Source organism: Leuresthes tenuis, unplaced genomic scaffold, assembly GCF_036924035.1.
Source record: "Leuresthes tenuis unplaced genomic scaffold, fLeuTen1.0.hap1 SCAF_9, whole genome shotgun sequence".
NCBI lineage: Eukaryota > Metazoa > Chordata > Actinopteri > Atheriniformes > Atherinopsidae > Leuresthes > Leuresthes tenuis.
In genome coordinates, this window is record NW_027325363.1 from 17,892,308 (window position 1) to 17,920,273 (window position 27,966).

At 39.4% G+C, this 27,966-nt stretch overlaps 1 protein-coding gene across 2 annotated transcripts in view; it reads left to right on the plus strand.

The window, feature by feature from the left end:
* LOC140314437 (cGMP-dependent 3',5'-cyclic phosphodiesterase) overlaps positions 1–27,966 on the plus strand; it is a 159,609-nt gene that overhangs the window by 27,518 nt on the left and 104,125 nt on the right. The window contains exons 1-2 of one of the 2 annotated variants that reach the window (XM_072392616.1): positions 24,764–24,901; positions 25,156–25,246. In XM_072392616.1, coding sequence (XP_072248717.1) covers positions 24,867–24,901; positions 25,156–25,246 — 126 coding nt within the window. In that variant the 5' untranslated portion in view covers positions 24,764–24,866. Of the gene's footprint in view, positions 1–24,763; positions 24,902–25,155; positions 25,247–27,966 lie in introns of those variants that run through there. The other variant, XM_072392615.1, reaches the window with a different exon arrangement.

The following is a 27,966-nucleotide window of genomic DNA, read 5'->3' on the forward strand; positions in this document are numbered from 1 at the left end:
GTTAAAAAAAATGTAGCGTTCAGCTTTGATAATTACTCCCTAAAAGAAAATCCTGTCACTTAAATCATTCAGTATAATTACCACTCCATACTCTTTTATACTTCTCACTGGTAAATTGTTGTGAAATAGTAAACGCACACAGGGAAGTTGTCACCACAGCTTCACGCATGCTGCCAAACAGCTGATCCCACCCATGTTGTTTAGAGTGGAAAATTAAGCAGGGAAGAGCCATGGAAAAAGGCGATTTTTGATGTACTGCTACAAATATACAACAGAAGAAGCTAGTTGAGACTATTTCTTTTGACTAGCCATTTTGATTTGTTGTGACTAGAAGTTTGATCTATCTTTGAATCATCCTAACTGTTCAAAGATGGAATGTTTTTATTTATTTACTTTTTACTTGTCTTTCCCTTCTGCAGCATTTGTACTCCAAGTGTTCCCACAGCCATGACTCCACAGGCGTTCCTTATCTTGACTGATTTGACCTCATATGTGGGTACATAAGGTTATGACCGTGACTTTGCTTCACTCGATAAAAATCTTCCCATCAACAGGTCTTTGAAATATTCACTCCATTATGATTAGATATTAATTTTGAGTCAATGTCAGACTCTGGCATGAAAACTGTGACATTACTGAGGTTTGACAGGCACTAAAAAAAATGAACTAATTTAGTCATTAGGGCATGCACACATTAAGAACCAGAGTATGGGCTTAGTACATGTGCCAACAGTCATCCACTAATCAGAAGGTCATGATTTTTTTTTTTTTTTTTTGGGGGGGGGGTTGTTTTGCTAATCTGGTCGAGGAGTGACGTCAGGATGTGTACAGGAACATGTCAAAGCTGTCACTTGTAGTTTGCAGATGGGTTTTAACCACTGCTTGCATTGGTGAAAGTCTCCCTTGACAGAGATGTCAGCTAAATAATTAAACAAATGTACATATGGGAGGGAAGAGGATGTAGGATTAAGTAGGAGAAGAAATGGGGAAAGAGGAGAGGTGGAGTCAGAAGCAGACAGAAAGAGGCAGAGAGGAGAAAAGATAAGCTGAGAGAGAAATGAGAGTTTCTCTGGCTTGCAGAAGAAATTTTGGAGAGCTTTGCTTAAGCCGCCTGTTCACACACATTTGTGTCAGTTTACATGCACCTGCACACTATACACTGTTCTCCCTTACAGGCTCTCGTTTCAAAACGCATTCTCTCTCTTTTCTGCATTGCCATGACGGTTAAGTCATAACTCCTTGTCACCCTTTTTGTCGATCTGCCTCTTCGCCTCTTTCTCTCTGAGTGCGGTAATTGAGAACAACTCGTGCGCAAAATGTGTCATCCCTAGTTGCCTGTTAGCTCACCACCATAACTCACCACCTTGGTATGCAGTGGAATCTATTTTGTGGTAGTGTTACAAAAAAATAGACTAAACTTTATGATCTGGAGTTACAAAATGAACATGGATGTAAAGAATAGTTTAAATGTTCAATGTAATCTAAAGTTTTCTACATCATGTTTGTGTCTGGACACCAAGTGAAGCTGAGTATTTAAAGTGACTCTTGTGTTTCTTTGAAAGGCTGGGAAGTAGTCCATCCTGTGGTTAAAATTTCCATTCACAGATTTTTATTTTTAGCTTTGGGCTTTGCCCAAAGGAAGATGCCCTTGCAGCATTCAGCACCATAACTAGCACTGCTGCTAGCTCAGTTACAGTGTTGAGGCTGATTAACCATTCTACACATTTATATGCATTTTGCCCCAATCCCTCACAAAGAGTGAGGGATTACAACCACTGTGACTATGGAGACCTGCACTCTTTGTTTACATCTCTTTGTGTTTTGAGGCAGTGTAATGCTGAAGGACCAACAACAGCACAAACACAAACAAGAGTAGCCTACATTTCAAGTTGAGCTGTTTATTTTTGACAGAGCCCCAGGTGGCAGCAGAAAGCTACAGCAGATAAATGTGTGTCTGCAGAGCTCTGCAAAGCACCAGCATAGTGCAAACAATAACCGTGTCAGGGAGAAGTTGTTATTTTAATGTGGATAGAATAAAAGCAATGATTTGTTCATCTTTTACCAGATTTATTTTATTTCAAGTAGCACAAAGACAGTGTCAGATGTAGGAACGTGAGGAATCTTTGTTTTTGGAGCACATATATACGTTCACTTTACACAAGGAAGAAAGAGAAGAAAAATTGTGCCAAAGCAAAAGAAACATGAGAGGATGTCGGCCTTTAAGACAAGAGCGCCGAGACACATCAAAAACAAGCTCTGTGAGCAGGCAGGACCACGAAGCTCTGATTGTTTTGAGCATACATGATGTGAGGGAACAGCAGGGCTTTCCTTTCTTCTTATCAGCAAGACTGCACAATCTCAAATTTGGCAGTTAAATCAGATCTGTGCTAAGCAAACAGAGCTGAGCAAAATCCTTTGGATCTGATATGCCATGAAGTGCTTGTCTGTCAAATCCTGTTGAATTTGCCTTCTGTCAGGCTACTTCCAAGTCTAGTACAGAATCGTCTGGTGATACACTGATCGTAAGCTATGCATCAGACATAATGTTCTTCACTAAATAGCTATACTGACTTCTATGTGAATATGCTTGAGGGAATCATGGATGTAATAATGAAGACGGTAGCCTGTTTGATTTAACCTACTTTTATCATCTGATTACTACTTTTTTCTTTCTCATGTTTTCCTCTCCACATTGCACCCTGACTCTCTGCCAGTCAGTTTTCCAGTGGGACACACACATGTGATGTTGTTGATACTGAACATCGATAGTCGACTTATTTATAAGTTAAGACTCTTTCTGAAACCATTTTGCTAGAGACCAATCCCCAATGAAATTTCTTCTTCTTATTGTTTATTTTATAAATGTCCTGCGTTGGCATTAGATTTATCACCATCTCTCCTTGTTTTGGTTCATGCTTCAAAGTACTTGTTGCAGATCAAGTGCTGCATGCAACTAGAAGCTGAAAGGCAGCGGGGGAGAAAAGTAGTAAAAGTGTGAATAAAACCAAAAGTGTGAACAGGAGCAGGGTGAGGATGAGGATGAGAGGAGGACAAAGAATGGATGTGAAGATAGAGAGAGAAAGCATGTAGGAGAAAATTAGATTTTCTCCAAGAGGAAAAGAGGAGGTTGTTATTACCATGTTACCATGGCGACACCAGGTTTCTCATGATGACTGACTTTGAAGGTGTTTGCTTGAGTATGTGTGTTCATGGGAGGTTTGTGTGCATTCATTTTTTTGTGTTTATGTGCGTCATTGAGTGTGTGTTTGAAAAGTAACAGAGACAGGAAGTAATGGCTGGCCTTTGTGGCATATTAATGTGTGCTGTGAATTGATATGGTTCGCATTAATGCGTCATTTTGTGTGTTTACATCTACACATTTGTAACTATGACTACTCTTTTAATCTAAATTTGCAGTTTGCCTGTCAGCTCTGTTGAATGATAATGGCAGTCGGCATCATTCATGTGAGAGGATGCTTGGTTGTATGTAACTATTCTTACATTACTTTGTCTGCTCAGTGTGGCTGTTGTGTTTCTCTTGATGTGCGTGTGTGCAGCTGAATTGTCTTCCACTCTGAAAACAATTGCTGGAACTGAGCTGTTGTTGAGTGTGACAAAAGGCTGAAACAAATTATTTTCTAGCAATCCAATCAAGTACAGTAAGAGCATCTGAGTGGAAACCGTGTTTACAACAGAAAATATATTGACTGAAGTTACTAGTGAGAATACAAAGAGAGGAAGAGATGGTGATAGAGATGTGCAGAGAAGACAGAAAAGGGGAGAGATGTCAGCTGAGGAAAACTGGGGAGAAAATGATTCCTGATTTTCTCAGCAGTGCTGAGGCAATTGAGCAGGCATTACTGAGACACTCACACACACACTGGGGTGCACACTCTCATCCATGCACACTATCACACTTTTTAACAGTACTTCAGTGCTGAGTGCTATAAGCAGAGCTTGTTGCAGTAATCATGAGATAAAGTGTTTTAATCGAGGAGCTGAATCGCTTCTCTCATCTTTTAATCTCTGTGATGCTCAGGATTGGAAATACTGCACTCCAAATGTATTCTGTGACAAACTACCGGCTATACCAACTCATATGTCACAATGATATAAATCATCAGGCAGGCTCAGGTAGAGCAGGTTGTCCACAAATCAATGGTCTGCAAAAATATTTAGCTAGGTGCCGAGTGTCTAAGTAACTTCCATTCGGATGCATGTTTTCCCAGCAGAACTTTGCATTGGAATAACATATGCAGTGTTGCAAGTTTTACCTGTTAGTGGTTTTAATGTTGTAGCTGATGGTGTTGTGTCTGTTGGATTATGCTTTGCTACCGAGGGCTCCCGATCCACCGAGGTAGCTGTGAACATTAATCTTAACTCAAAAGGAAGCTGAATGCAGAGCCCTCAGGCAGCTGTGGCTGTGGCTGCAGCTGGGCTTTTGAAATGCTATCCATAGTGGCAGCAAGCAGCAGAATAACTTTTGGATTAGCAGGCACTGAGCAAGAAAATGAGCAAAAGTAACACTTGGCCTAAGCACACCTTTGTGATTTATTGCAATGCGATTTTTGCACTGAACGTGACCTGAATTGCTACTACTGTAGTTTGCTGCCTGTCTGTTTATTTGATCTTTTAAACATTTCTAAATGAAATTTTTCAAGGTTTTAAATCAATATATAGTTTGTTATTTCTAATCAGAATGTATGTATGTATGACAATATTGTCTAAATTGTACAGCTCTAGGTCAAACTTACGAACTTACAGAGACGCATGGTGACACATGTTTGACATGATATGGTTATGTTCCCGGTACTGACCTCATGTCATTGAGGATTAACTACTGAAGTGACTTCCATGTATGACACTGTTACACACACTCACTCTCACACACACACTCACACACACACACAAAGCACATGTAGAAGTACACAGGCATGAATGAGTGCACTCATATGGGTTTTTCTCATATATGCTGCACCCACACAGTCTTACGCTAGAGTATTTATGTCATATTGAGTCAGAGTCATCAAAAGGACAGCTGAACTAAGATGAAGAACATGACCAGTGTGAAGATATGGAAGAAAGGTCTACTTGACTCTGTATCCTCTCAATGGATTAGTTGTCCTTCCTCAATTTTCCTTTCCCCCCCTTATTTATCATGTTTTTTGGGGGAATAGACTTGATGTTTAATTCTTACCCTTTGTAGGCTTGATGTTTCTCTTTGAAATGGAAACAATGAGCTCATTGATATTCCTTATAGGGAAGTGTAAGCGCGTGTGTGTGTAGGAGAAAGAGGGAGAGGGGGAACACTTGTAAGACTTTGAAGTTTGTGTTGGAGAGGTGGAGCGATGTCGTAATTGATGTGGAGCACTGAAATGAAGCCAGCACAGAAGTTGCTCTTCATTTCCGCTGTGCAGCTGCTGCCATATGATTGTCGAATCTCTGGGTGGAAATGTCAAAAATTGCCTACCATTTTAGTCTAAAGCACAGAGAGCAGTGCTGAGCACATCACAATAATCCAAAGCATAAAGAGAGCACTAATGCATTTCCGATAATGACAAGCTCTCGGAGTTACATTTTCTCTACTTCACATTGTGTTGAGTAAATTAACAAAATTACTTTCAAAAGAGGGAGCAGATAAAAATAGTTTCCACTCATTCAGTGAATTTAAATGCATTTTTTTAAGTCAGATTGCACAATGGATGTGAATTACAACTCCCACACTCTCAGGAGGATATATGGCAACTCAGTATGCTGAGTGTCATTAATGTGTGTGTGCACTTGGGGGCACTCTGACAGCAGCGCTGACTTATAGGGCCTCGCAAACCTGCAGGAGGAACACAAGGGAAAAAAAACGATTCGAAGGGAGGAATAGAGGATAAAAGAAGAGAGAAAAGGAAACAATTTTAAGGAAAAAGAATGTGAAAGCAGAAAAGAAGGAAGGAAGAGGTCAAGTGAGAAAATAGGAGGAAAGTGGAAAGAAGAGGCCTAAGATTAACAAGGTCAAACGTGCGATTAAGGTCTGTTTATGTAGGTGATGATGTGGATGTGTGTTGAGGGTGTGGATGTGCTTTTGACGTGCATGTTCATGACATGAATGAGTGCAGAGTGAGTGGTGCAGCTCTAATTTCCATTGTGTATTCACACCTGGATACAGTCTGTTTGTGTTGACCTGTTGACTGCATCACTGCTTTGGAGGATTTGCTCCATTTGTGTCCTGATCGTCTTTGTCTGCTTTGCTGTTAGGCCTGCTCTCTCTATTGGGGGAAAGGGTTACATGATCATGATCAAAAGAAGATTAATCTGATACTGAGCTGATAATCAAATTCGATATCAGCTGCAGACAACCAACGATTTCATGTAGTTTGATTTCCTATTGGTTTAATCCTAAGCGCCACAGTTGAAAATAGAATTATTCATACTATCAAAGACTGAAGTGCTGACTTATTCAGATTTTGGTTTGTTTGAAAAATGTTCTGTCCTAACAAGTCCTCCAACTGAAATGTCATCTAATTTGTTTTCTCATGCTCCACTATACCCCTTCATAACAGGGACCTGTAAAGCACCACATCAGAATAGTCTTTTGTTTCAGAAGCCACACTGACCTCATAAGGAAGGAGAAGGGGGAGTGGGTGGTGCAGGTATGCACTCTGCTTTTAACCATGGGACTCTGTGTGAGTTGAGATCAAGACCAACATTGGTTCTGTCAGTGACTCAACAGTAAGTCATTTTTGTCGCTTCCTGGTTTGTTCCAGACAGGAACACTACCTAGTCAGGCTTAGATAACTATAAACATCAGGTCAGAAATACATTATTTTAATAAAAAGACCATCAACCTCATGGACGCCATTTTGCTGGTTGCCTTGAATACATGTGATCACAGCACGTTACGACGAAACGTTGACACACCGTTGCAGCATCCCTTGGGTTAGAAAACAATCACAGTTGGGGCTAAAACAGCTAGAGCTCGATCAAAGGTTGCACATTCTTTAAACACATTTGTCGGCTGTATCTGCTTGCTTGAAGAAATTAAACATGGGTACCTTTGGGGAGGAGGACATTCTCTTTTGTCTGTTTACTTACTGATCCATCTTTATTCAACTTGCAATGAAATAATCTGCTAACTTCCTTGTGACAAAATCTTCAATCACCAGAATAGGAAATGATCTTTTTATATCAAGGTGTTGAGGTGCAATAAACCTCTTAACAGGTGGATAACACCCAAACAACATCCTGGTTTCCTCCTCTAATCCCTGCTGCTTCCCTGTGCACCGCAAAACATCTCATAGCTTTATTTTACATGCAAAGAGAATAATGAACTGAAACCCATCGGATATCTCTGGACGGATGCACATAACTCAGTTTTGGGAAATAATTCTGTCCTGCAGGTATGCAGTGCATCTGACTTTCTGCTCACTAACACAATTAATAGCTTTATAGTGGCTTTGTTGTTGCTATAATAAGTTTAATCAGTAACTTTAATCTTCATAATCAGAACATCAGGTTGCTGTTTGTAATGAGTCTCCTCTAAAAATCGTGTTGTTGTCTTTGCTTTCCTCCCGAGTTTAGTTATGATCCACCATCCAGGGTGCATATGATATTGCATGTACGCCAGTGTTAGTGCAGTCACTGCTTCATTATCGAGAAGAAATTGTTGGTATAAATTGTTCTCAGATTTTTGCACCTCAGGAGGACAGGGTGCCATAGCAACAAATCAGAGCCTGTGTGGCTATTTTACACACACACACACACACACACACGCACACACATTTCCTGTCATCGTCATTACCACTTGTAGCATTTACTCAGTCTGTTCAACACCAGATAGTCTCAAAGCTGTGCTCTCATTTGTTGAGTCGAGGAACCAATTATATTAGAGAAATGAAGAGACAAAAAGCGTATGTGTCCATCTGATCCTGTTTCCTTGATGCTTGCTCCTTAAAACACTTTAACATATAAATAAATTAATGAATAAATGAATAAAACAAACAAAGAACATAATTCTCCTGTTTGGCTTGTCAAACACACATCACATACAAACACGCAGAGTGCACAGTGCTGTGTGATGCCACCCACACCTCATTAGTTGTTGGGCAGTTTGGTGCAAAGAAAGTAAAAGACAGAAGTAAAGGAAACAAGAGAAGGAGGTGTCAGAGGGTGGAGGATGAAGTTTGTTGGTTTGCTGCAGTGCTCCTCTGTCTTCTTCTTTCCCTCCCTGCCCCTGCATGACGTCTTCCATCTATTATTTTGCAGTCTCTTTCTGCACTTGCTATTGTTGCTGCAGTGTTTCCTTTTTTTTCATTCCCTTTCTTGTGTGCTTGCCGTCTCCCACTTTGGGCTTTTGTGTTTTTGTTTTCAGTCTCCATTTTTTAACCTTGCTCTAACTTCTACCTTGTTCACTGCTCTGGAATTTTCAAGGCACTCATTCATTCTCCACTTGGTCTGTGTGTGTGTGTGTGTGTTCTTTTAAGGCTTAGTAGTGCATGTCAACACGCATGCGTTTATGTAACAACAACTGTGTGTCATCTGTGACACCTTTTATCTTTCCAGCTGATCCGAACATTACCAGAGGCTACACTGTTGATGACTGACAGGGTTGCTCCTCTAAACTCTTAACTTCCCGTTGGGAAGCAGGTTTGCTGCTTTCCTTCCATCTCATTGCTTCCTTCTTCATCTCCCTGCATTCTATCTTCTGTGTTGCTATCTTCTTTGTCTTTCCTTTTCCTTACACTGCTTACTGTTTAACCTCTGACATGAGCTGAACAGCAAGCACTAACTACCGAAGGAAGGAAATGGGTGTGTGAGTCAGTGTGTGTGTTGAACATTGCCGAGCAGCACATCAGGAAGAAACACTGACAAGAGAAATACAGGCACAAACACATTTCAAACCATTTCACCACTGTATTCATAGTGAGATCTTTCTTGGGGGGGTTAGTATTTGAAGAAAACATTTGAGACTGGAGTACATCATATTTAGAAGCTTTACAGGGGAAATTGTATGGGAAAATAACTTTTTTCTGTGCTTGAGAGCATATATTTGGGTGTCTGAAATCACTACCAACTCAAAACTCAGAAAAAACCCACCCCCTGGTTTTTAATTTATATCTGAAAATGTGACATTCATTGAGCCATTCAGCTTTTCTGGGGAATCCTACAAGGTTATCAAGCCTCTCTATCTCCACCTAATTTTAATTTCAGATGATACTACATTTGCTATACCTCGAAAGTGGGTAGAAACATTTTGCTCTCGCCATTTGCTTTGCTGCTAACATCAAATGTCATCATTAGTGATATATTTCACTTTTGACTATGTTGACTATGTTCTATGTTTAATATTTAATATTCTGACAAGGAAATCTGACATTTAATTGGTGTCCTTTCATTAATTCACCACACAGATGTTGAAATGTTGATTTCCTATTTTTATTTTAATTTTATTACAAAACACAGAGGCATGTTGTGACCTGGAGGTCGAGTTTCTGGAGCTGATATATGACTTTTTATCTGTGATATTACCGGACAACAGCCGTTGCGTTTTGTGGTGAGTGTTTAAACAACTTTTGCCAGTTCAACACATGTCTCAAGGAGACTATGCCTAAAAGAGGGTTCAGTAGCCCACCAGCTGTCTATGGTCCAACTGCAGAAGAGAGAAAGTATTTATTGTCATATTTCAGTTTGGTGTGTGTGCTCACTCATACTGTAATAATGTGCTCCAAGGGTTATTGAGTATTACAGAACTCAACAGAGGCAGAGCCTGAGAAGAAAGGGATGTAGTGGAGTCCAGCCCTCAATTGATCTGCTTGAAAATGGGTGAAAATTAATGGAAGAAAAAGAGCTGTTTGGGTTATTTGACCAAAGCATGTCACAGACATTTCATTAAGACCTCAGGATATTGTGTCAGTTTATGATAAAAGGGGAGAATATATATATTCTTTCAGTTCAGGCCTGCAATCCTATGATTCATAGGCATCTATCCTCCTCCTGGCCATCTACTCTTGATTTTTTTTTGAGCAGCCGGTGTTTCACTTACCACCAATAACTGGCAATATGCAGCTACAGAACAGTTCTCTGTGCTTCATAAAATGAAGGCGGTACCTTGTGTCTTCAAAAATGAGACAAATGCTCTCGACCAAGCAGAAGTCTGTGAGTAGTTTAGAGGGAAAGCCACAAACCACAAACTTATTAATTTGCATGGATTTGCAAACAAATTCTTTCTTTAGAGAACTAGGAATGCAGTGATTTTATGCAAAGTAAACCCAATTTATCTTAATTTAGGGAAGATTTGAAATGGTCTAGTTTTGCAAATGTTATCTATTCTATATATTTAGATAAATTAGCCTTACTTGCTGGATATGGTTGCCATCCAAAAAGAAAGCATACAAACAACAGAGAGCTTTTTTGGGTTGGTAAATGTCTTTAAATACAATTCACGTTTGTAATTAAGTTACTGACTGACTGACTCAACCAAGAACAAAAAAAGTAATTACATTATGAGCATGAATTGTAAAAGCCAGTTTTGGATGGTAAGCCCGAAAGCAAAAATATACCGAAAAGTTGTTTTTTTCGCAGATTAAAAAGCATGTCAGGGTGCCAGGGGGCTCATCAGCAAACCCCAGTGCTTGTATGTGTTGACAAGTTTGCTACGCCTACATTAAAAAAACACAACCCCCACGACAAAATCCAGTGTCTTTCCAAACTGCTCTCACAGGTGAATTCTTCTGCTTTTCTTGCAATTAACTGGTCTAATCCTTTCCCTGCATTTCTCTGGTTAAAATTATTTGCTCTGGCTCTAACAATTTATGAAAAGAAGTCACGGTGACGATACCACTGCTACTTCGATTTTCGAAGTTCTTAGATTTCCAAGTGCTAGAAGTTACTGCTGGATTATTTGTTACAAAGTATCATCTGGGTATTCCTCTGCTGAAACAGTACCGAAAATGCACTTTCAAAAGAAATCTGCAGCTGATGGGCTACATCGTTATCTGTCATAAACAGACTTTAACCAATCAACATCACCAGTCATTGAACAGGAGCTGCCATTGTTGAATGTCTTCACACCTAAAACCTGCCACTAGCTGACAGTATCGGTAGCCTATAGATAACCTGAGGCCTGATTAGATGACGTTTATCCTGATTTTTAACCCTGTGAGTCATGCAAGAATTCAGCTGCTCAATTTCAAGCTGAGCGGAAACTCAGCCTTAAACGTTCATGTTTATAATCACCACTGCTGTCATCATGCAACAACAGTGGAAGGCCAGAATTTCCAAAGTGATATTACTACAGCTGGTGGTACAGCTTGGGCTGGCAGGGCACCTCCCAGCTCTTTGTATAGTGGTGCTCACCATGCAGCTGGCACGTTTACAAATTGGAACAGAAGCTGGAGGCACGAGACTGTAAGCAGGTCGGTGTCAGCAGGGATTTCTACAAGCCAGCATTAAGGGTGCTTAGGGATTCTCAGATGTCATAGAACTTATGGACAGAGATGGCCACAACAGCAGAAAAATCTGGGGAAAATGTCAGTGATTGGTCTGTGCTTCCTGTTCATCATCTCTTTTCCTGCTGTTGTTGCCATGTATTTTTCTTAGCAGCAATACCTATTGTTAAGGAGCGGACAACAGGGATTCAGGTGCACGTCACGAGTATAAACCGTTGGTTTGTTGATGTCATTGCGTAATCTCACATGCAACGACTAGTGTGTTATATCAACTTTAGGTATTGACATTTTATTTTGTAGCTTTCACCAAGGCAGCTCTGTAAGAATGTTATAGAACCATGTGCAGATTTGGATCAGTATCTTGCATCCCTGATCTCTGTGGTATCAATTTCTAAAAAGGCAGAGATCAAAATGGTTTACAAATGGCCCAATTAGGGTTATTAATTCTTTTAATGAGAAATCATTGGCCATCAAGTTGTAATTGGTTCTTTCAGATCCTCTTCCACACACTTGGTTTCTATATTTAGGTAGCTCTTTACTTAATTATTGTGAACACTTTCATTGTTTTGACCATTTGCCACCTGGAAACAAGCTGCAGATCCAAGATCCATCTGTTTGCATCTTGCTAACAATTGCAATTGCAAACATACTTGCATTTATAGTTGTGGATGTTAATGTTCTCTTTATAAATGGTCTCTTATCTATAAAGAATGTGTTTATTCAGTGCAGTGTTAGGGGGCTTTCAGTGTTAGGGGCCCCATCAGGATACTCCAGGGGACTGCATTCCATTGGGCAGGGAGTGCTAAAAACTCTGGGTTTGGTTCACATTTGCACTGCACTTTTGAAAAAGGATGAAACCGCCTGAACAATGGCACGCAGTTACAACAGCTGCTCATTTGGGGCGATGTTGCCCGAAATGGGCACTGACCAGGAAGGAAAAAAGCATTAGGAAGAAGAAAACCTGACTCATCGATTGGCCAGGACCAAAAACAGAAATCCATCCTCTTCAGGGGGCTTGTTCACAATAAAAACAAATATTGGAGCAACACCAAATGTATGCAGTCTCTATCGTTTTTTTAACTTTTACTATCGTGTTCAAACCGAATTGCTTTTTCACGAGAAGCTGCCCAGTATGAGCAGCAGGAGAGACAGTGGGCTATCCCACTTCCTCTCTTTGGTTCACTTCCTCTCTCTGGTTCTCTGGTTCTCTGGACATTCTGTTTGCATTTCCAGCTGTAAGCGGACCACACCAGGATTCACTTGCAAGTGAACCAACATTTTCAGGCGGACCAGAGTTCGCTTCTTTGAAGCGGTCTATCCGAGGGAACGACCTGTGGTCCATGTAAACCAAACAGCTCTGGTGTGAAAGTACCCACAGATTAAAGCCATTAGTTCCCTTATGACACATAAATCATTTATAATGGGTGCACTTCCAGATGAATGTACACACAAACATGCTGCATTCATAACCAACCTCTGAGACAGACAGTTAAACATGTGCAACTGAGATTTAGAAGGGTTTCCTGGCAATTGTTTCAGACTAACAATATTTAGTCCCTTTGTACATGAAAACCATAACTGCAACTGAAATGGTCACCTGGACACAATTCAAGCTGCTGTGAACTCCACTGTGTGTGTGTCACTATAACAACGCAACTAGCTGGATATGTTTTGCAGTTTGAGACATTTCCAGCCCTTTTAGGTATTTTGTCTCTCCCTTAATGTGTTTGGGAACTCAGTAAGCATTTTTCCAAAAAAAAAAAAAATAATTTCTGCTATTTTCAATTGCAAAAAAATCTGTTGTATTACTTGTAAGTCCTAAAATAGATCAAAGTCACTTTGATGTTTCTGACCTCATCTTAATTTCCATGAGCACTGACTCTTAATGGAGTAGGATTATGGCCGCATCACTTGAAGATGCAGGGCATCAATTCGATTCAGGTGCCAGTAAGGATTAGGAGGCGTAGTAGTATGGGCTGTCATCATTTGGAATTATTCATTTGACAGAGAACCAAGAAAGCTGGTTCAAGAGAAGCAACTAGACTTCTGGTCTAGAAGTAAAAAAAAGAACAAGCTTATAATACATATCATGTTCCCCCGTTGTTACATGTTTAATATTATCAGTCTGCATTTATTTTCATTATTGAGTTGGCTGTGGCTGAAGTATTACAGTCATCACCTTCTAATGTGTTGAAACAACCTTAGACGAGACAATGAACACTGCTTTGTCCTGATGTGGTTATTGGTGCGTGATTCTAGAAAAAAAGTGCTCCATAAACTAAGTCCAATGAAAACATAGACATTCACAGCTGATTGCAATTTGATTTCTGGTGTGTCCATCGGTGTTGCAGTGTGTTCCCAAACATCGACCACTGATTGCAACCACATTTGTATTGTCAGACTGGTGACAAGAAAATATTGATTGGAAGAGAGATTAAGTAAATTACCTGAACAGCGTATATAAACTATGTCTCTTTTTGCTGGTCCTCTGTAGAATTTTAGAATAAACTGAAGGGAGGTTCAAACGCACCAAAACGCGTGTAGGAGCAGACATACAGTATACAGTAACGAGTTGATGTGGCTCTATGGCCCTTGGAAAAGGAAATTGGCTCATATGAGGTTCTCCAGTGGAGCCAACAAGACACCAGCACTCGCACCTGATTCAAACTGGTAAAAAAGGATAAAAGTGATGTGTTGGGAATCAAGCAGGAGCTGTTTTGGTTATTAGCAAAATTAGTGTCCAAAGACAGTTGTTAAAATTCAGTAAAATTATTAATAAAAGTTAGTACCTATGGGGCCCCACTGATGAAAGTCAGAAGCTAATAACTAAAAGCCATTATCAGTCTCAAAAGGTGTTGGTCTATATGTATCAATTTGGGACAGATATGGAGGCTAAGAATCCAGGCACTGGCCTTCTCAACCAGCAGTTATCACAGTGAACATACAAAATAACCACATTCAACTTTTCATTTAAACTAGTAGAATAGAATTAATCAAAGTTGGAACAATGATTAAATCAATTTTCATCAACTGCTGCACTATGTACAAATTGTGCGTGTGTGTGGATGCGTGTGTGGGAGAAGAGGGAGTAATCATGAGACGAAATGGTGGCCGTGATCATGTGATGGTGAGGGCACAAGATTGCAGTTCTGGTTAACAAAGACTTCAAATGTTGGTGTGTGAGTTATGTTTAAGGGTTTCCAGGGTAAACAAAAGTAAGATGGTTTAGTTTGCATGCAAGATCATACATCGACACATTTAAAATGCACCTTACTGTTCAAACATTATCACAAAAAAAAAAAAAGAAAAGTCAATACAATGCACTTTCAGATCAAAGGATTTCCTATGCTGACACTAATGCTAATGCCCAGTGGTCTCTTGGTACACCGGTCCTTGGAAACTGTTCAGTCCTTGAAGAAAAGGGCTAGAGACAGACCTGTGTCCACTTAAGGTCCAGCCTTTGTTGTAAATCCTTGTGCTCCCTAGAAGAAGGATTCTGGTTGCTTCCTCTAGTCTTGGGGGAGTCGGCATTCAAGCTAAGTCTGGGTCATCTCTCAGTGGATTCTCAGTCATACACTGGCCTTGGCTTGGTCAGCTGAGGAGGGGTCCATGCGGGTTTTTTTGTTGTTCTTGCAAGAGAGACAGAGAGATCGGGGTCACTGGTAGGCTGCACTGATCCTGTAGGCTGTGAGAGCAAATTGAGTGGAAGTTAGCAGGCCTTTGTTGTCTCTCCTCATGGAGACATAGTTCAGTATAGGGGCCACTTTTTGTCCCTTATTAGTGAAATTCACCCTAAATTAGGAGAATAAGAACACAGGAGCTTGATCATTCTGCACGCTTGTAATTGCCTAACTGTGCAAACTTGTTCTTAAGATAAAACTTACTTTTCTTTTGTTAAACATTGAGTTTTGAGTTTTTGATAGCATTTTGGAATGAATGAGAGGCGTATTTGTTCAATAATGAATTAATCTTGAAAAATACAATTTGCCAAATGGTTTTGCAAGCATTGTTGTTTGAACAGACAGGCCGGGGAAAAGCGATTAGAGAAAATCATTTGACAACATTCATCGATTCCAGCCTCTCAAATGTCATTGTTTGTTTTCAGGTGTTTATAACTGAAAGTGTGAAATCTTCAGGCAGACAAATCAAGGAAATTGAACCAACGATCTGGATGTGGAAATTTTCAAGCTCTTTCACACAATTTTTGTTAGTTCAGCTGTTAGGACACATCCATGTTACAGTTATGAAATTAATTTAGATTTAAAGTGCATCCGCTCAGCTTGTATTTGAGATTTTTACATGACAGCTATTAAATGTGAGGAACCTTATTTTTGGGGGAAATTTTTGTAAATCAAGGAGAGATATTTGATCAGTTTGGAAAAATGAATGTAAAGTTTGACTTTTCTTGAAACAATGTTATGCTGCTGTTGTTGTTGTTGCTGAAAATCCACCCCAAATCCACACAAACCTGTGTCAATTATCAGTGAGTGATTGTGACCCTCATATGGATCAAAGGATCAGTCCAAGAAACAATTACAGTCACAGAGTTGGGCCTTAGTTCAGGGTCAGTCCAGTTCTCGTATAAAGGTCACTGAAGTGATTACAGTCTGATCAAAGAACAAAGACCAAAGAACAAAGCAGAGCATGGTTCTATTTTATTGCTGGAGGCTTAGAAAACTGTCTGGTCCACTTTTAGCTCGTCTCGTGTTCAAACATATCCCTAACAGTTTTATCATTAATCCACATGCTCAGCAAACTGACAGTCCTGAGCATCACAGAGCCCTGACAGTTCTCTACCCTCAAAAATTCCCTTTGAGTGTTTAGATTCTTACATATGGCAAACCCATTTTCCAAACTTGCACAGAAAAAAGGGGAAAGTTGGAGAAAAAGGGAAGAAACAAAAAAATGGGAGGGAAAGCTGGAAAGAAATCTGGAGACAGCTGTATACGATTCATTTTCCTCTGGTGGAAATCATCCAGTTTAGAGACAAACTTCATGTTTGTTCCTATGGCACTGTATTTTATTGCTTGGTTGAATGTCTCACATGTCACAAATCAAGGCAAGGTGCACCCTGGACAGGTCCATATCACAAATGAACACAAATAAACTTAATGATAAGATATCTTACAGGTTGTCCATCAACATTAATATACAAAGCTGGTAACTCTAAACCAGAAAGCTATATAGAGATTCCTATATGATAATTGGACGTCCTTTTCTTTTCTTTCCTTTTTTTCCTCTCATTTGCCTGTACTCATTTAGGAGACAGCGCATGTTGGTATGGAAACTGGCTTACAAACCTTTCAGGTTGCCAACGTACTAACTCACATAGCAACCACCATGCTGCCTCTCAAAATGTTGCCTTACGATTTCTAATGAATAGAAGTCTGAAAGGTTTATTATTTTTGGTGTGTGGCTATTCTACAGGTCATCACACAGTATATTGCTGCGGTGGCAGTGTGGTACAGAAGGCAACGAGTTTATCCTGATGGAGCTGGATTATTGATGCACCATTTCAGCCATTTCAAGGAAATAACTCCCACTCTTGTACCTTGACATTCCATAAGCACACTCAGAGGTGCTTGAAAGTGTGAGTCATCTTAATACGTTTGCCCACAAAACACTTAAATATTCAGTTAATTTGATCAACTCCCACCTGAGAATAAAAGCCTTCAAAGCCTTTCTAAAGGTAGAAAAATCTTCATGTTTTCACTTCAGTCCTCGGTAAGATATCTTGTGAAATGATCAGTTTTTACTGCATACAAGAGGAAATATGTGATAGGTGGATTTTTAAAGGAGCCCTACCCACATACCGTTTGGAGCGTTATTGATGCTTGCTGGGTTCAGGTCATGCTTTTTTCAAGTGCTGTGTCTGACAGAGTAGAGGCAGGTTAAAAAATGCTTTGCACTGTTGAAGCAGGTTATCAATACAGACATTGCTGCCTTCTGTTAAGCGTGTGAGATTGTGCACAAACATTTTCCAAGGTGGGGCGTGTCACTGTCGCTTTCCTGCTGTTGTTTGACTGCTCGTGTTGTTTAAGGAAATTAGTTATGAGTAAGAATAAGGTCAAGTCGTTTTAACACACACACATGCAGACAAACAACTTTCCCCAAGGCATTAGTCAAACGTGATGCGGTGTGATACTTTAAATTAGGGAGATCTACAAGCCTGAGAGACCAAAGATTGTCTGGACTGAGGGTCCCAACAGGAATCACACAAATAATTTTCTTTTCTTTTTTTTCTCTGTAGTTCACACCTTTATCTTCACACAGACTGATTAGATAATGATACAATGCTCTGTGGGTGAACTCTTAATCAGCTGAATTAATCTTAATTTGATTTTATCATTAGTCTATAATCAATCTTGACTAATTGCCTCAGTACTTATTTCGTGTGCAAAACAAAGGCGTGCAGCAGACAAACATCTGAATGTATATTTTACTACTTCCAGGTACAAATGTAGCTTTGTACAAAAATGCCTCTCTACTTGTTTATTTGTCAGCTAAATGGATGAATTAGGATGCATTTGAGGGCTGCCAACAGTAGACTGTCAAAATACCTTTAACTTATCCTTGGTATAATCTAAAGTCTTATGATTAATCAGTTAGCATGTCCATTTAATGCCTCTCTTCATCTCAGCTCCTCACAGAGTAAGCAATTTTCTAAATGCACATTGGTCATCAAGCCAAGCACATTTCTGAAGTAGCCACTTCAAGAAGGGAAGCTCCATACCACAGAAAAGGGTGTCAGTTGATTTGCAGATCCCATTCAAGCTGTGTTGGAGTTGAGGCAAAAGAGAGACTAATTATGAAAGGCTAATGGTGAAAATAAAAGTGTACACATGCTCTCTTAACCACGGTTCTCCTTAGCTTAACATGCCTTTTGATATTTGCATGTTGTAATTGAACCGTTGAAAAATGCGCACACCTTGTAGCTTGTGAAAGATACTTAGGGAAGCTTCTATGTGTGTTCAGTTAATGAGTAAGTCAGGGGCCAAAGGGGTCTGTAAAGTCAAACAAAAACAGCAACCAATAATATTACCCCCCAAAACAGTGCCATTGGCTAGAGATTCACACCAGTTTATCTTTTCAGAGAAAATTGTGGATCACATATTGGCTCAAAGACAATAAAAAAAAAAAAGAGTGTCGTCAATTGACTACAGTTCAGTATTAGTTCAGTATTTGGATATGCAGACTAGAGGAGCTGGGGATCAAATCACTAGCTTTGAAATTAGAATACAAACTGCTTAACATCCTGAGCCACAGGTGCCCCAAAACAAAAGGACAAAATGGAAAAAGAAAAAGCAAGAACTAGAACTACTCATGAGTTATAGAGCACAAGAAGTTATAGAGAAGAAGAGGAGGTTTGTGGAAGCCTTTTACTATGTGCTCAGTGGTATAACCTTCTTTCGAGGAGGGAGACGTTTTTGGCAGCTGCAAAATGAGAGGTGTGACCCCACTGAAGTTCCTGGGAACACACCGTGTCAGGAACAAACAAATGATTTGTGGGAGAGCAGACAGAGAAAAGAGCAGACTGTAGAAAAAACAAGTGTAGTAACAATGTGAGCCCCAATTGTGAAGCTTTAGTCCTGTCAATGATGGGTTTGTGTGTAGTTAACCAGAGATGTCCTAAGACTTCTAGTGTGTGAGGCTGACATACACACACAAAAAACAAATGACTGACTAATTAACTAACTAAATAACAGACAAACAAAACTATATGTTTCTGATGTGGTTTCCAGAAAATATTAGTTTGCAGGGGTCTGACTGATGAGTGACAGAGAATAGCAGTGAGTCATCTAAGGCATTACCTCTGACTGGTAATGGGAGAGGTTGTAGAGCTACATTCATCTAAGAAGCCAGTTTGTTTACTGGAATTTTGCCCCGAATGAATCCGAACTTGGAGTTGATCTGAAGTCTGATTTGGTGCTAAGAAGTGAGGCAATAGGTACGACTGTTTAGTTATTAGTTCCCGGTTTCGGATGGTGCCACATAATTAACAATTTTCAATAATAACTTTATTGAATATTAGTAACTGTCCACAGACACTTATTGATAATTATTAATAACTGAGCTTGCTCTTATGATATCTAAACCCACATTGTCCCATTTTTTTGGAACAATGGGATCATAGCACCAGACATTACTATGCAATCATAAAAAAGTAATATCACAAAAGGTCTATTGTTTATTTCCTTATTAGGTTTTGGATATTACAGCTTTCCATTTCCAGCTCCAACACTTGACATGCCACAATAACGCCTTTAATCTGTTACTCCCATGAATAGACTCTACCACAGTTTATTTTTGTAGTGGTCAGTCATGGAGTAGTTTAGAAAAACAATTAGAATTTTTCTTGATCCATAAATAAGTCCAAATCTGCAACCAATTAAATCAATCTATTGTACTTTCTTAGTTTTCAAAGTCACAAATAATCTCCCCTAAATGCAACTTTCATCAACCTGCTGATGATTTAATGAGACAGTCAAGATGAATGCCAGGAATCACATGTATGACGACCAAATATGTATTCTGACAAAACTGTTAAATACAGCTGGGATACAGTAGTATAATTAGATATTTTCTTATCATTCAGATAAGTAGAACAATTGCTAATACTGCTTCTGTGTGGAAACAGAGAAACTCCCATCCAGTAGACACCTACTGTACTGAAGCAGTGTGTGTGGGTGTGTGTGTGTGGATGCTCGCATCAAGTTGCTGTTAATACAGTTCCACCATTATGTAGATTAGACCTATTCTCCTGAGTGCACCTTTACCATTTAGAGCTTTCAATCACTTGACAGCTTTATGGGAGTCAGGGCAAACACACAAATGTCCATGTGCGCACGCACACACACACACACACACAGACATATTTAAGTGCATATACACCGTCAGTCCCTGTTTTTATGGATATCATATACTCAAATGGCATCTCATCAGAGCCAACAAGATTCAGTAAACTGAACACATACAAACGCATCAGACCAAGGTTACTGGCTGGATCCTCATCAAATTCCAAGTGCAGAGATTGAAAGCTACGTTCCTGTGCCCTGCATTTATTCAGGCTGCCACACTGTGTGTGTGTGTGTGTGTGTGTGTGTGTGTGTGTGTGAAGGAGTAATTGAGTGAGTGAGTGATTACATTTCGGGTTTGTGTGTTGATTGCATTTGAGCAGTAACAACAGTCCTTGTTTTAATCACAAACTTGAGATCGATACTCTTTTCAGTTGAGCTGCAGCAACTGTAAGGATGTGTGTGTGTGTGTGAGTGTCTGCGTGAGTAAAAGGTAATTTAGATCACTGAGTCCACAGCGGTTGAAAAGAAACAGTCTTTGAGGAGAATTTGCTTTGAACTAACCTATTTTAAGCTGTGTGTTCGGATTGTCTCGACTTGACATGCTAGGTTCTGCTACTCTTCCTAAGAGCGTGTTTTTTTTGCTGTTTATGTGTGTTTTATCCCTGGCCAGTACAGTACAGATTTATGTTATGAACTATTTGCTGTTCCAATTATCTCTTTCTGTCTCTTGTGGCTGTTGGCCAACTCTGGTCAATATAGTGTTCTGTAACTGATGAAATGGTTCTGCTTTACTCAGATCACCTTTCGGTATGTGTACAAAACAGACCGCCTCAGGGATCACAGAGTTATTACAGCAGAGCACACTCACCTGAACACAACTGCATGAACCAAGAATAATACTTTGCAGTGACTCCTGTGAACTCTCTGTCTTCCTTTGCCATTCCATGTTTAAAAGAATACTCTGATGAAATGGTCTATAGGAGTTTGAAATATTTATTGAAGCGTAAAGATATATGACTTTGTAGCGCATTACAAAGTCATATATCTTTACGCTTAAAGGCATGTTATTATAGATTAAAGATTTTGATTGTCATTTTTTCGAAAAGAGCCATCATTTACTTCAGGTTTCAGCATCCAGTGGACATGTTGGTTTTGATTATTTTTTCCAGTTGATTTCATTTTCTTCCCTTAGCCAGAAAACATTTTCAGCAATATTTTGAAATCCTACCACTGTGATGGCTTTAAATCTGAGCAGAGTGAATATCCCTCAGCGATCTTCATTCAATCGATATCCATTTAGCTAACTTTCAAGGAAAACATCATACATGACCCCCCTGAAACTACATCACACATATATATTACATTTTACATAATATTTGACATGACTTTGTAAATATGTAGCTGCTGGCAATCCTGTCTTTAGTAAATGACCGTGGGGTTTGCTGTCAGATCAATGCACTGTCATTAATCAGTCCCAATCAACCTGTCGTACATGCATCATGCTAATCGTCCCATCTCCACCAATGTCACCTCAGATTGTAGACTGTCAGCCTCACGGGACTCTCATCCTGCAGCTGTTTGGGCCCATGTGATGAACTGCCAGTTGATTAAATGTAGTGAAGATGGAATTTATGTGACTGGGTTGCTTATAAGCTGGTTGAAAGAATTTTTCTGGATTTTTTTTTTATCTAGGAATTAACTTTTTTTTAATGTTTTACGCATAATTGTAAATGATAAGACTCTTACACACCGTCATGTTTTTTTGTCAAACTGAAGTCAAGTTAAAAAAAACACTGCGTGTAAGCCTGCAAAGAAATTATGATCCACAGCTGCTACATGAAGCATTTCCCTAAATAAATATCTTCCAATATTCTTTTTATGCAAAATTAGGAAAGCTCCGTCACCTAAAAATTCGTATTTTGTGCTACTTTAAGATGCATTCTCTTTCTATCATTGCAAGAAGACTAAATATGGTGAAATCAACAAAGGGAACAATCCATTTATTTTCTCTTATGGAACTTGTGATCATGATGTAGCAAAGAGACAATAACTTAAAGGTTTTGAGAAAAAAAAAAAGACAAAAGCTCCATCTTCAACTGATGGCAGGGAAGGCAATCTGGCCACAACATCACTGGCTATCTTTTGGGGTTGAATCATTATCCAGGATCTGAATCATAAGTCTTCTAACAGATCCAGCTGAGCTCCTCCAATCACATTATTCACATGTTGTGCATATACTTTAATGGTCTTTTTGATTGCTGATGTTGCTGTTATTTCTATACTACCTAGGACAAGGGAAACATTACACGATTATGGTAGTATCTGAAATTAAAACCCCCAGAAACTGAATATGAATAAACATAATTATACCAAAAACGTACAGCCAGACTTTTGCAAATTACTACTTCCTAATGCACAACCTCAATTAACCTCACTCATGGTAACAGTTTAAGTCTATGCAAAGATAAGAGCCAAAAAAACACTTTCTAAAAAAATGGAACAACAAAAAGAAAAATACTAGACATCAACCCAAATTAGTTTTCATGGTTATCAGAGTGAAACGACATTAAACAGAACATTATTACCAGAAAAATAGCATTATGTCAGTCCCTGAGGACTGATTAAAGCCCTGCAAAACTAAATCCCTGCTTATTAGAATTATTTCTTTATTTTATTTTAAAATAAGTCTTTTAGGCCTATGACATCCAGTGTTTAAATCTGACTTTACATGCCTAATTTAGTATCCAGGACTTCTCCTTCCCCCTCCAACATTTGCCTACAGAACTCCCAACTATCTCAGTAAGTCTGCTCTGCTGCTCCACCCAGAGCTTCATAGCATTTGTCAACACTGTAAGGTTTTATTTTGTTGTCTTTTTTAAGCACAGAAGCAAACTTCTGTTTCATTAGTCATTTTAGTAATTTTTGTAAATTTTATTTAGCAGATCAACATGGCTGGGAAGCTTTTAATGGATTTAAAGCGACATAAGGAGTCGGATCTTATGTGTGGGTCCCTCTGTGCTTTCTGTCTCAGTCTGTTTTTTTATTTTCTATGACACATGTTGCAATATTTGTACAGACCTGATAATGTGTTGCTAAATGCTAATCTTAGATAAACCTTGTTCCAGCTCTGACAAGTCAGCTCCACCCCACAAGTAAAGGGGATATGTTGTTCAGATTTGGAATGGATCAAACTTGTAAACATGGTGGAAAAACTTGGACATGTGACTCTGTTTCGTTCATGTGGCATCCTCGTGTAGATCAATTGCTGCATGTTAAAGGGAGACTAAAAGGGATTTTTCAGAAAAAAGAATATGTGCCCACACAAAATAAAGACTTTTGCCTCACCTTGTATTATCTATGTTTCCTATATTTTGCCATGTTCAGGACATTTTTGGGCTGCAACCTATGACAGCCAATGACAGTGTGTGGCTGTGAGAAATGTAAAGCTTGCATTAAAAACCAGTTCTTGGGGTATTGTCTCTAGCCTCTGAACAGGCAACTGCTACGTAATGAATCAGTAAAGGGATTAAGCAGAATGCAAATATGGCAGCGGAGACAGAGGTCTCGGTATGAACTTACACATCTCATGTAAACAGTGGCTATCTACAATCACAGTTGACACAGTCTTGTCAGCTCGCTGCTATTTTCCATCTCCCATGCTGTCTTCTGTTTAAGTACTTACACCTAATTGTGATGCAGCCAATCACGCTTTAACTTATTTTGCGTGGAGCCAGAAAGTTTGGCCACATTAAAATCGTTGATGATATAAGATCATTGGATTGCTCACATCTATGATTAAGTTATGTGACGTGACTAAAACGAGAGTTCCCATCTTCCGGAATATTTTCTTGATGTTATTGGTTTAGTAAGGATATGATTAGTTAAACGCTGACTGCTGATAGGTGATCGGATTCTCCAAACCCAGACTGTTGATATGGTAGGATATTGATGGGATGTGATCAAAAATGTCAAAGTCAGACCTGTTTAAACAACAACCACCTTTGCTTAGGAGTTTTGAATCAATAAAACAATGACACAGATGTCCCACTTCTGAATGTCAAAGATCATAAAGGTGCTTTTTAACAATAAACATATACATTTTAGATATTTTTTTAATAGAAAATGCAGTGACCAAGTGCTTAGGTCAGTACCACATAGGTGCAAATGCTGTCAATCCATGTTAATTTCCAGCTTTGGAATGTTCTTGCCTTGCACAAGAACCATGTATTTCTTTTAGAGTAGACGGTTTCCAAAACGTGGCTGAAAGTTACCACTATAAAAAAGTCAATTTTAGTAAAAAAATGTCAAAGTGAGTGAATCATACCCTTTGTACCTTTAGTATTGTGTTTTCCAGTTAGCGTTTGTACTGACAGTTGTGAGGTGAAACATGGGGAGGGCTGAGGGAGGCGGTAAGACCCAGAGGAGGAATAGTGAGAGCGAGTGAGAGAGAGGTGGGAGGAGAGAGGAGGAGGGACTGTGCTCGCTTTCAACTCTATGCGCTGCTGCTCGTGGTGTCAGCGCGCCAGTGTGTGCCTCAGCCTGCCAGTGCGAGTGAGTGCATTGGTGTGCCGCTGTGTGTGTGAATGTGTGTGTGACTCCAGCGCTCTCTCTGCGTACGACAGGTGGAGATGACATGACTGCGCTCGAGAGGAAGAAAGCAAAGGACCTGTAAGGAATTCACTCACATAAACACACTCACCTTTTCACCGACATTCCCTCACACACACACACCATTAAATTCCTGCACTCTTCGGGGATAAGATTTGTTGAATGTGTGTGTTGTGTGTGAGTGTGTACGAAAATGCTCGTTTCCAGCAGTTTATCACTCAGAGCTTTCCCAGCTGACTTTATGTGTACACTGCAGATAACTTAAACACAAAAACACAGAAAGTGGTCCTGAGTATTGTTTTTGATGCCTGCAGACGTGGTCAGCAAGTGTTTCTGCGTCCTGAGGAGAGTTCAGCTCCGGCTCTGAGTGCAAGACAGTCCACCACGTTGTCCGAACAGCTGCAGGTAGGATCCTCACTTCTCTTTTCTTCTCTACTAGTCTCTTCTCTTCACACTGCCTAAACAGGATGCTATGTATTTGAAGCCCTCTCCTCTCTGCCTTCTTTTTTTAAATTTTTTTTTTATTTTTGCCATCCACTGAAATCTAGTATGTAACAACAAGTACAGAAACAAAGACTAGACAACTCCTGTACTCTGCTTTTCTATATTTGAAATCAGTCTTTAAAACCCTTCTGAAAGAGGAATTTTCTTTTGTTAGTTCCTTATTCTGTTCTCCTCTGTTAATACCTTTATAGCTCCTGTTTATGAAAATGTAACTTTTTTTCTTGGAGGTACGTTTTGAGCTTTTTTGCTGCAGCCATCTGTCTTTCCCCGATTATTCAGCCAGTGAGACACATTACTTTGCATGTTTGTGCGTGCGTGTGTGTGCTTGAGGGGTCAGACAATAGACGGAAAGATAAAACATAAAGCAACCATAAAAATGAAAGAGAGGAAATGAAGGAAAGCAATTTTTTTCTTTTTCTTTTTTTTTTTGGTGGGTGAGAACACCATCATCTCTCTGTGTCTGTTGCAGGCTACTTTGTTTTTCATTTTAATGAATGCAGTCTGTTCTTGCTGCCCTTAGATCAGTAAACTGCATTTAGTTTAGTGTTTTTGTTCTTTTGCTATTGTGTCATATTCTAAATTACCCCTTCATTTGCATTTGTCGGGATTTATAACAAGCTGATACCAGAAATTTCAAATTGCTGCCCTTTTGTATCTTCACGTGTACCATCAAGCAGCACAAGTCTGAATATGTGCGTGTACGCAGTGTCAGCTTCTGATTTATATTGCAGCCGGATTTAATGTTGGCAGGGAAATAGAAAAAATGTTTGATTGGCTGCCAGTGTCGACATGTTGTGCTCAGATTCAATTACCTAGAGATGTACTGTGTATACTCACAGAGATGCTGGCACCTGTACGCACACAACCCGCCACCCCACCCCACCCCACCCCACGTACACAAACATAGAGTTTGATTCATGAAAGAGATAAAACAGTATTCTTCCAAAAAGTACTCGCTCATTAATTTATGTCTGTGCATGTCAGGGCAAATATCAGTTTGAGACATACACAAGCGTATGCTTTGCATTGTATAGTGTGTATGTTTCAGTGTTGTGTGTATGCTGTGTAGGTGTGTGCTTGTTTTTTGTTTTCACCTACACCTCAATAAATTTGTCAGCACAGCTTCATCACTTGAAATTTCAAACATGCGTTCCTATAATTAGTCCTTTGTGGATTTCATGCTGATATTTTATTCATACAGGCCTGTGTGCATGCATGTGTGTGTGTATCTCTACATGTTTGGGAACGTTACAGTGCCAATGCATATTTCTGCATCCACGTCGCGTAGCTAAAAGTCTTGTCCAACTTCATTCCTTTCTCACACCCTCTTGTGCTGGTGGCTCACTTGTACAGCGTCACCAGTACTGTATTATGGTTTTGTAATTTGGCTGCTGGTAGAAATGCAGGTTGTGCAAGCAAGTTGCTGCTCAGCTTAGTGCTGTCATGGTAATAGATTCTCACAACAGGACTCACACTAACATTGAAATAGTTAATAATGATAAGATAATAATAATGATAACGCTATCAGTCAGATTAATTTTTAACCCAGTCTAGTTTGTGTTTTTCTTAGTTTTTATCAAATTCTAAACTCAAAGTGCACTGTGCTGTGCGCCCTTTGACGTTTTCAACTCATTGTTGGTTTAAGTTGATTCTATTTTAGATTCCGTGATTTTTTTTCTTCAGTGTTTGCACATACCACAAAAATTAAGAACAAAAATGTTTTTGGATTGTTTTATTTATTCATGACAATAACTTAAATATATCATTTGCAGGCGGTAGTACAATGACACATATCCCAGGGACGTTTCTCCTGTTCGTCTTGTCTGAAACCTTTTATCTCCACCTTTTTGGATAGCGTTTCAGTCCACAGTTGTTATCAGGTCTCGCCTGAGTCTTTTTTAAAGACTTTTTCTGAATCTACTATTACGTTTTCTTGGCGGTATGTCTTGCTGAAATGTAAACTTTCATTAGAGGATGATATTCTGAACTCTCTGGATTCATTTTTCTGTTTATTCTGATGATTCTCCTAGCACATGTTGCATAAAAACATTCCCACAGGATGAAGCTGCCATCGCCATGCTTTACTGTAGAGCTATTATTAATGAGGTAGTGTCCAGTATTTGGTTTCCTCCACACATGCCACTGACAGTTGCAAATAAACTGTTCAGTCAATATCTTTTCACACATGGACACCAGAGATTTTCTTTATATTTGAGGACAGCTTTCTCCACAGCTGCTGTTCATAAACACACTTCACAATAGTGGATTATGTGCTGAAGATGTGCTCTGGAGCTTTGCTCTGCAGCTGGAAATGTGAGGGAGAGCACATATGATGCCTGATATGACGCAAAATGTATTGCATAGATATCACAATGTCTTTTTAATAGCAAGATAAGAAAGGTGCACACGACTCCCTTTTTTGTTGTTATCAGTACCACATAACTTATCCACAATGCCACTGAGTTAGTGGAAAGTGACACACAGGTCAGCAGAAAAGAGTTTTATGCAGCTGCTCTTTCCAGCATACACATTCACTTAGAGTTAATGCTCTGTAAGATTAACTTGTGCATTCACACATTATATCACTCTGCAATCTACCAGAGATTGTAACAGGGAACTGG